At 34.5% G+C, this 10823-nt stretch overlaps 1 protein-coding gene across 2 annotated transcripts in view; it reads left to right on the top strand.

Annotated features, from left to right (window-relative positions):
* The first annotated feature begins 133 nt into the window (after window positions 1–133).
* The window catches only part of LOC105219497 (serine/threonine-protein phosphatase beta isoform), an 80222-nt gene continuing 69532 nt past the window's right edge, over window positions 134–10823 (top strand). The window contains exon 1 of one of the 2 annotated variants that reach the window (XM_029045102.2): window positions 134–1352. In XM_029045102.2, coding sequence (XP_028900935.1) covers window positions 1301–1352 — 52 coding nt within the window. In that variant the 5' untranslated portion in view covers window positions 134–1300. The remainder of the gene's footprint in view (window positions 1353–10823) is intronic. The other variant, XM_011195672.3, reaches the window with a different exon arrangement.

Raw genomic sequence — 10823 nt, 5'->3', positions numbered from 1 at the left:
TAGTTGCAAGGCAAAGTATACATGGTTACGTTTAAACTTTTTGAGCACATGCAAAAGAAATTTAGTGAAACACAATACAACGCTGCGCTTAGGAAAGCAACTCTACATAAAACTAACGAGTTTTCACTTTACTCGATACTTTTCATTCATCGCAGGCACTAATCGCCCGTGTATGGCTGAAATCCAATTGCAGTGAGCGTAGAGAATCCAATAGGAAAATATCAAAATATTTTCGCGAAAGCACGGACTATTAGCAGTGAAATGCAGTGAATTAATGAAATAAAAATTACATATTTAACTGATGAAACGCAAACGATTGTTCGCGCTTTTGTGAAAAAGTAAAATTCATTTATGCAAGCATAAAGTTCAGAGTGTATAGCGATTAGAAAATACCATATTTGGTCAGGGGAAGAAAATTCACAAATCGTGAAAATACCTATGCGGCTGGAAAATACCAATACACCAAATTTATTACTGTGCTCTACAAATAATAAACCGGTCAAAAATATGAGCAGTGTTTGAAGTTTGCAAACAATATTTGGAAGCAAAACAAAAATCGTAAAAGTGCTAGTGTGTTTGAAATCGAAATAACTATTTGATATAGATATTTTTGCGAATTGTGTGTTTTTATTTTGACGTGTATTGTACGTGCATTGTTTGTGTGTGAGTCAATTACTCAAAAATTGAAACATCTTTTTCATTTTGGCAGCGTGTCGTCGGCGCCATAATTGTGTTTGAAACCAAATTTCCGTACAAATTTAACTTCCAAATTTCGTGTATGATAAATGGAACTTTGCGATTTCCTAACACATAAATATACATATTTATTTGCATTTGTAGGAAATTTATCATTAGCCTAGCAATTGAACGCGCTTTTCCGACCGAGTTGGAAACGTTCACAATTAATATAGCTAGCTGCTTGTACAACTGTTTGAACTGTGTCCGCATTTTGGTTTATACAAATTCCTTCATTCATTCCGGCAATCGGTATTAACGCCATCACAGCAAACAACTATAAACGTACGTGTATTTAGTTTCCGTGATCGTGTCGTGATTGCTCTATTTGTAGCGATTTGCTATAGCGTACACCGTTTGCATATCGCCAGCAAAACAGTGACTAATTGACATTTAATCACATTGCAGTTTTGTTTTGTGCAAATAATTGCTGCATTTCTATTAGCCCAACCAAAGGCTTGTATTATCAACGCAATACGCATATATTTGGTATTTATATAGTTCCTGCAGTGTTTTTATTGTTATCACACACGTTGTACCCGTCGTCAACGTCACATTCACAATAATGGCTGACTTTGATCTAAATGTGGATAGTTTGATACAGCGGCTACTTGAGCGTGAGTAATAATTTACATTTTTTAAACATACATCTTATTTTTCAATTGTATATGTACATATATGATATATTTTGATATTACTTTGCCAATCTAAATTTTCTGCCCCATTTCCCCCCGAACTATTCCCTTTATGTTGTAACGTTTTTATTTTGTTTATTTACTTTTCAAGTTTTGCTAAAATGCGCGCGTGTGTGTGTGAGTCGGCATTTTCATATGTTGTTTTTGTTGTGTGAGTGTCAAATTACTGCTTTCTCTTTGCTCTACTCTCTACTTGCCCTTGATTTTTACTACTACTACTCCTATTCGGTAGCCTATTCACAATTGTTTGTTTGTGTGTGATGAGCACCGGCTAATGACACATTAGTCGATTGATTTACAATTGTTTCAGTTGAAAGTGTTTATAACGAACTTACTGCGGGTTAAATTTATTAGGAATTAAAATAAAAATATATGCGACTTTTTTTTAATAAATTATAAAAGTTATAGTTGTCTGAAATAAATAGATCGCTATAAATATCGCAAATGATTAACAAGACGTGAACATGTACAGATATGAATCCCAATAAAGAGTTCTTAAGAGTTTGAGTTTATTAATGTTTTACGTTGCGACTACATATATATGACGTTATGATTTTAATTAGCTGCTACAGTATTTTACAAATTTTTATACATTTTTAGGAAATACTTAAAAAATGATGTATGTATATAGTGCACAATTACATAAATATGAATACTGTTGAACTTCCCTAACTCCGATCACCATAATCCGAAAAAACTTCGAGTTATGGAAGTAAATTTGTATGTATTTTGACTTCTATTGCCAATTCAATAGTTCGTGTATGAGGAACTTCGAGTTATAGATGTTATCTAGTTGAATTCGTGCAGGAGAGTTCGCGGATACCTCATTAAAAATTCTTTCGCCGCATGCTGAGTGCTGCCAAAGTTTGTTTTATTCACAATGGTAAAAATGACTCAAAGGACAAATTTTTGCAAAAATGACAATAAAAATACAAATATATTTCTGTTGTTTTTACTTTAAAATACATTTTAGTTGATTAAATAAAACGTAAGGCATAGACGCAGCTCGATACAAAGTGATAAAAAAGTATTTTGCGCAGATTTAAGTATTTTTCCACCTAACCCGGACGTTACACGGGAAAGAAATTGTTTCAAGTTGCCACATACTCACACTTTTTTACCACCACACTCTCACTTTCCGAACTTGATCTTGCATTCAATTTTTGCGAGCAAGAAGTGTTTCAAGTTGATGATCAAGAAATGATCAGCTGAGTGCAGAGTTCTCAAATTTTCAAATTACAAGTATTAAAATTTTAAAATAAATGACGAATAAAGTTGAAATAAGTGAATTATTCCCTTTTACGAAATTGTACGCAAACAATGCATTTTATGGAACATGAATCATCCATTTTGGCGATAAATGGAAGCAGTTTCCTTGACGACGTCATCAGCCTACGTCATGGCTTTCAATTTATGTAAATTTTGATAATTAGTCCGTGTGATCAACTTGGAAGCAATTTCTTTCTCGTGTAACGGTAATGTAAGAAAATGGTGCAACACTATTGCGCATGATTAAGAGGACATTTTAGCGAAGGCTTGCACCATAACTGCTGCTTGTCTGTTTGAATTACGAGTTAGTGCGTTCTATTGGCTTCTCTATAACACTTCGCCAAACGATTTTCAAAACCAGCTACCGCAGTAGTCAGTGTAATCAGTTATATGACTCACCACTTATCATATTTCAAAATTCTAATAATAATATGAATATAAACTTTTAACAAGAAGTATACGAATATTTACATACATACATATGTACGTACATACATAGGTAATCTTGATCTTCAGTTGAAGTTTATATCAATTAAAGCACAATTTCAATTAAATACAGAATTAATATAAAAAAAATCGATTTTAATTGAAGTAAATTGTATTTAAACAGATGCATGATATGTATATTTCTATTCTAAAATGTGGGTGTTTGTAGAAGTGCTTTAACAACGTACTTACATATATGTACATCTATATACATATATATACCAATTTCTTAATAGAATATAGATGACAAAAGGTGCTTTTGAAAAAAAATCTCATCTAATAACCAAAACCACGCTTTTATTTTATTTTAGTCAGACATTTCTGATAAAAAAAGAATAATTTGCAAAGCAATTTAAAATTCTTTATAAAACAAAATTCTCGTTTTGCTCGTGCAAAAAAAAAAAAAAATGAAGCATATCAAAAACAGCTGTACCGGGTTAGGCAGTGTCATTGACGTTACGCTGACGAAGGTGGGTGGCACACGAGAAAGCAGCTGCCAACGTTGTCGCTAGTCAAGTAGAACGCGGATCTGTGCCCATTTCATGGGATATTAGAGAAGCTCATTTAGCGGTGAAAGGTTGTTGTTTTTTTGTTTGGAAAAAGAGAAGCAGTAATAAAGCGTAACACATAGGAATAAATTCATATACGCAGACGTTCTTGAGCTAATATTTGCGTGGGTGTCTGCTTAGAACACATAACTAGCAAATCACTCTGTGGGGAAAAAATTAAAATTTCACAAAATCACAAAACGTAATCAGGAAATAATATTTGAATGCTCTCACCTTGCTGCGTGGCGATAATTTCGTTGTTTAGCTTTTTTCTTTGCTTACAATGCGTTATTGATTAACAAATTTTGTGTATTTAAAAAATAAAGCTTTAAATGTATACATACATATATACTTATGTGGTTGTTCATACGTATGTATATATTTATTAAGTTCATTAATTTTAGAATATAAATGCAAAACAATGTTATTGTGCATAAAAATAATTGTGTAAAACATGTTTTGATATCATTTATTTTAACAAAAGTGTATTTTAAAGAATTATGCGGAAGTTTTTTCTTACACAATATAAAATCATGTATCTACTTAAATATGCACATAAACCTTTTTGTAAACAATTTTTTAATAAAAATATTTAGTCTAAATAATTAACAAAATATTTTTTGGCGTTTATTATTATTATTATTTAATTACATATTTGCTGGGAAATCAATTTTATTGTTTTTACAATTCAATCGTAACAATCGATGTGTTCAGTAAATTTATCGATTACAAGCACATCTCTTAAACGTCAAAAATAATTAAATATGAAAAGTAGTTGCACAGCAAGAAAATTATACTTTTTGTTTACGGAAAATGCAAGTAATATGCATTTAAAAAAACAGTTAATACAGTATAATATTGTGCAACTTAGAAATTTAGGAATATAGTGCCAATACTTCGGTTAACATATGCAATGCCAATTGAGAAATATTACTCACAAAAAGCGTTGCATAAAATGTAATAAAAAACTTGCTTATTTATTAAACGCTTTAAGATATTTATTATATTCATTAGGTGTTGAAATAGTTTTCGACTAATTTAAATAACAATTGCATTTGTTGAGCACCCTCTCAGCTCAAACATAAAATATATCAAAAGTAATGATTAATTGACTAATAATAAGTGATAATTTTACATTTGTGGTCACGTTCAAACCAACACAATGTTAAAAAAGTATTTAAAAATAAAATAATATAAAATGTGCTTAACATCAGTAAAATGTGTATTATTTGTACGCCAAATAAATGTTTATGTTTGCAGCAGTTATATAAATTTGTGTTTACAATTTTCGCCATAAATTTGCAAATTAAATGTGTGAATAATTTATTTATTTTTATATGTTTCTTTGCTCGCTGGAAAGTGAATTTAGCATTTATGGCTTGCACTTTCATAAATTAAATTTGTCTACATACACTGGCGTTTTATGCGATTTTATGACCATTTTTAAATTAACCAAATGCGTTTTGTATACTAACTGCAGCTAATTTATTGTCTGCCTGCCAAAGAACAACAACAACAAGCATGTGCCACTAATGCCAGCAGAATTTTCATTTATCCGCATTGAGTGGTGATTCTTTGGCGGTTTGCCTGCTTGGCCTTTGGCGTTGCCCTTGACTGTGCCATTGATTTTGGAGCACATTCTTTTGCGGGTCAACAGATTTTGCCTAAAGTGAAATTTGGTTTTTAAGTGAAAATTCGCAAACAGTTAGAATTTTAAAATTTTTAGTTTTAGATGTGGTGTTATTTGGTTGTGTAGTAAAGAATTTAGAGTGCTCTTGTGTGTTGGTGATCATGACTGATTTTCAATTTATAAACTTTTGTTATCAAATGTTTATAATTTTTTTTATCGTTTTTTTGTAACTTTGAATTTGCAAATGTTTTGTTATCTTTTTTAACTTTTGACTTGATTGTACATACCATTAAATACATTTTGAAATAATGTGTTTTCATTCATTCGTTTAACATTGTTTTCCTGTTTTATACACAAATTCTTTCTGCGTTTGCTTTGATTTACTTAGTTCTCATCTAAAAATAGCCAAAAAATGATTGCCTCAGTTTAAATGGCATAAGGTACAGCACAACAACGATACGAGCCATTGGCAGTATACACATACATACATAGTATATATGTATATACTAATTCTTCTACGAAATCGTGCGCTAGTGATAATTTTTTGAGTCATCTGCGGCAACTGATATACATACATGCATACATACACACCAAGAAACATTTCACCAATAAAGCTTTGCTGGAGCGCTTTCAGCCCATCCACGCATACAATGTCAAATTATTTTCTTATTGTTTGCCATTTAATACAAATTGTTGCTATTTTTTGTGCCGTTTGCCCACTAAGCTGTCTGTTCATTTGCTCATTCTGAAAATGTTCTTATTTAATTAACTGTTGTTGTTGCTTACGCTTAAATCGTGTTCGATTTGTAATTTTATGTCTTTATTCTCTAAATAGTTTTAATTTCTGCGAATTGTAGCAATTAGCGTGAATTTAGAAATTTCGAAAGAGAAGGAGCTTGGGGGCTAGCAACTCGTTTTTGTGAGCATTTAAAACGTCTGTGTTATCTATTATTTTTTATATATTGCCTACTATATATTCGATCGTCTATTATTTTAATTATTATCTGTTTCTTTATCTAATATAATTTAAATTTTTTGTTGCATCTTATATCTGTTCAACCTTTGAGCACCTCTTCCATGATGACCTTTTGAAGGGTGGTCCGCATTTCGGCCTCTATGGCTTCCACTGGGTAGTTTTTTGGAAGTATCGCTATCCTGGTGCCTTTTAGAGAGTCGGAATAGCGGCCTCCATCTGCGGCTTGCGCGCCACTGGTCTGTAACTGTTCAATCCTAGCTCTGATGCTCTGATGTGGATGCGCCATGTGTCGTTTGTTGTTCGGCCTAATCGGCGTAATATGTGCGCTTCTCCGTTTTTCAAGGGGAGCGGGGACTGTGTACTTGAGTACTGACTGGCTTGCTTCCCACTGCGGCTTTACGAGACGTCTTTATCCCGCTCCAGAATGAGAGCCCTTACTCAGATGCCTGAGGTACCACTTTATGCTGGCCCCACTCATTCCAGCTCTCATGGGATCTCCCTGGGGAACCATCCCCCGGGATTTGTAGCTCTCCTCCGATTTCTAGATCTGTTCCGGGTTTTGCTCGCAGATGACACGTCTACTGGCTTTTTTCTTGTATAGGAAGAAACTGCCGCCTTTTGATACTAGTCGCTCCTGGTGTTCGGATGGTTTGCCCCTGAGATACCTCCTTATACGCTACTACTGGGTTGGCTGGTTTACAGTCTTGTTCGTTCCCATTACCATTTCCGTCGCCTCTGGAGGTATTTCCGTTGTTGTTTGTATTTGTTAGTTTTTTGTTGTTTTGTTCATCTTGAAGGGTTCGTTATCCTTACCGGCTGCAAATCGTTCAATCGACACCCACTAGTTTCTGAGTAGTCAAAAGAGGCAGCTTCGTTATAAAGCGAGGCATAATAAATAATATTTTTAACAGTTAGTAGAGCTAGCATCGGTATAGTACCATGGTCAGAGAAGACCTACAATTTAAATTGTAGAGAGCTTTTTAGATCAGTTTCCTTATTTCAATATTGTTACCTATGGCGACTGTTATCTTAGCTTGACAAATATTGCTCTCTCGTCAAAGGATCGACTGAGATTTGGAAGAACTTTTGTCTCCAAAGCGTATCATTTTGCTTTTTGGACTGGATCAACTTTTATGGAACAGTATGAATGGATTTTGAGTTCAATCTCGATGAATATACAGCTTTCTGCGTGTATACCAGCACGATCTACCAAATTATTGCGTAGAAGTTTACAATATAATTTCTTAAATTCTTATTTAGTTCATTGCTCACTTCAAACGCCAGAAAAGAACACACTCAAGTGTAATGTACTGATGCACGTGTGTAATTTTAATTACGAAAACACCGTTATCATTAATCTTGGTCATAAACAGCAAGCAGTCAACCTGCGTGCATGCGCCCATCGAACTCTGCTGATGGGGTTTTGAAAATTTTCTTTTCAATGCCATAAATCACAATAATAAGAGTATGTATCACATATAAACAATAACATAACAACAACAACAACAACTATACATTAATACAATTCACAAATCAGCGAAGCGTTCGCAATTGAATTGTGCTGCGCTCCAAAAACAGCTCGACACTCTTTTGGTGTTCCAATGAAGTGCTAGTTTGGTAGCCGAGGGTTTCATAATCGCATTTACTACGTGTACGTATACGTAAATATATACCCTTTAAGTTGTTACACATTTTCCTGCACGTTTATACATAAAAGTGTGGTTATGTTTCTTTTTTTTCTTGTTTTTTTTTTTTTTTTTTTTAATTCGTGTTAGCAATGAAAATTGTAAAAAACGGTATTTAATGTAGACGCAAGTGAGTTGTTAGTGTTGTTGTATGCACTACATATATTTATCTTTTATTTACATTTAATTTTTGTTTTTGTTTTCAGCCGCTTAGTGTTAGTGCTTTATGAGTTTGTTCGCTTTTTCCGTATTTTTTCTTACTTTTTTCTGCTTATTTTGCTTGTATTCGATAAGTAGAGGCAACGCAACAATAACCATCAAATGAGTTGAATGTTTTAATTAAATTTAATTAAAACTGTATTCACCACAATCAAGCAAGCCATCAGCCTGGCAGTCGACTCATTCACCGCACAACGTCAAATGCAGCGCCGACGTCACACTCATTGGCGTTGCATTGGCGCTTACGGTTAATTTCATTGTTTTTTTTTTGTAACAAAAGTTGGTCCAAAAAAATATAGATTAGTATATATATAAATGTATGTATGTATATAAAAATCAATTAGTTGACGATAACTTATTTATAATCAACATTTTATTCGTGGATATTAAAACAGCTTAAGTCGACTTTAGTTGACACTGATAAATTGTGTTAATTTGATGAGTTCATGCGAGACTTGACTCTTTATTGCTTCTCAAATGATAATTCAAAAGCTTTAGTAAAAAGTACCAGAAAATGGCGCTAAAGAATCGGCACACATTTTTACTATGACTACAAAAATCTTTCAAAGCTTAAGTCGATTTATATTATTTTAATATATTTTCAAAAATGTAAATATTCTTCTCGCCTACAGTGTATCAATAAGATCTTCCCTGAACTTTAGAAGTTTGTAACCAGAAAAGTTCAGATTCCTATTTTATTCGTAGATTCTTTAGAAACTTAACTTTCATGATTCTTTGTAACTGCTGGTTAGGTTAGGATAGATCTCCGCAGCTGCAGACAGTCTCACTTAGTCAGATTCGATAGGGCTTTCTAACACCCAGAAAACTCCTGACGCATCACTAAGATCCTTATGATACGTCAAAGCGCTTGAACTCTATAATAAAGTTCTTATGTCGACTAATGTCGATTCACAGTCACTTCACTGTGCCTACCGAGGTGCTATAAACTGAGTCTGGCGAATGCTGCACATTGAAGGAGGAAGTGCTTGGATGATTCCACTTCGCCTTCTTCCAAACAGTTTTGGCAACAAGCCTCTGAGCATCAAAGCTTCACCGCGTTTGTGCCTATTAGTCAATGACCAGTAAGCACACCAATGATTGTGTAGAGCACCTTACTAAGCGCCAGCAGCTGGAAGGACCGTTTTCGATGCACTGCTAGCCAGAAAGACCTCGCTACTGCGCAAGGTGCTGGTTGTTCTCCAGCGTTTGGCGTGCGCACTCGAAGTCAGAGTGTCCAGCGCTCTAGCGCAAGTTGACCACGGACTGTCTACTCGTTTCCACTCCGGCGTCAATGTTGCCGTGTAGGGTAACCACTCTTGCAAGCCGTTTCGCTTTGCAGTTTACAGCGATCCGCGGTGATCGGGTACACACACAAGTCGGATTATAAAGTGGTTTGAAGCTACAGATCTCGATGTTAGACACTTACTAGTTTAGAGTGTACTGTCATCGAATCCAAGGACAATATTGCCGCTCTGCTATCGGAGTGAATACATCCCTCTCTGAAGGATGCCGCACTTCGAAGCAATTCATCTACTGCTACTTTAACAGCTATAGCTGCCGGAGTTAATTGAAAGCTTCCGACAATGTTTGGCTTCCACGAGAGCTTCTTGTCTAGTGCCCCAGGTATTTCACCTTGTCCACGGGTTGCAGACTGGGGCCTCACAATGAGGGGGAGTGGTGTATAGAATTTTATACCTCCTTGGAAAGCAACACAGCAATAGCAATTAGCTATAGCTGCTAATAGTTGAGATATTTGACACTTGGCACTACTGGAACCAGTTTCTCAAAGTATTTAATTGAGTTTCTTTGAGAGTATTTTAGTGAAATTACTGTGCTTTTCTCTCATCTACACCTGCATCCTAAACTAGAAAACGTGGTTCTATGGTTGTCATGTCGTGAATTTATGCTCTTTGGCTGGAACTGCTAATAGCTGAGACACTTGGTACTCGTGGAACCGGTCCCTCGAAATATTTAATTGAGTTTCTTTAAGAGTATTTTTATTACTACCTGCATCCAAGACCATAACTATCGTTCCATGGTTGTCTAGTTGCAAATTCAAGATCTTTAACTGGAGCTACTAATAGTACAAACCTTTGACACTTGGTATTGGAACTTGTTCTTTGATATACTTAACCGTTTTTTACATGGTAAGGTTCCAAGTATTATAAAATTAACTGTGATTTGGTGGATTTGAGAGTATTGCTGACAGTTTTCCTCCCATCAACTATCCGAGGCTGAGATTAGAATCGTCGTAAGATCGTCTCAGGTTGGGAACTAATGCTCTTATACTGGAACTGCTCATAGTTAAGACATTGTAAAGGGTTGATATTCTTGTGACCGGTTCTCAGAAGCATTATCTTCCGTAACTCGCTGTAAATTAATACTCGTTCATAGTAATTGGTCACAGTAAAGACTTGGTTGATGATTGCGAATCCTGAAACCCATACTTTAATGAATTTTTTACATGCTGAGTTGCTGATTACTGTAAAAAGTACTCGAATTAACAGGTTTTGAGAGTTTTTCTATTTTGAAAATGTTTATTTTTTTGCATGCGCTTGTAAACGTTCATAACAAAATTGC

This window comes from Zeugodacus cucurbitae, chromosome 5 (genome assembly GCF_028554725.1).
Source record: "Zeugodacus cucurbitae isolate PBARC_wt_2022May chromosome 5, idZeuCucr1.2, whole genome shotgun sequence".
Taxonomy (NCBI): domain Eukaryota; kingdom Metazoa; phylum Arthropoda; class Insecta; order Diptera; family Tephritidae; genus Zeugodacus; species Zeugodacus cucurbitae.
The sequence above is the reverse complement of the archived record's forward strand: the minus strand, read 5'-3'. Positions and strand labels throughout refer to the sequence as shown.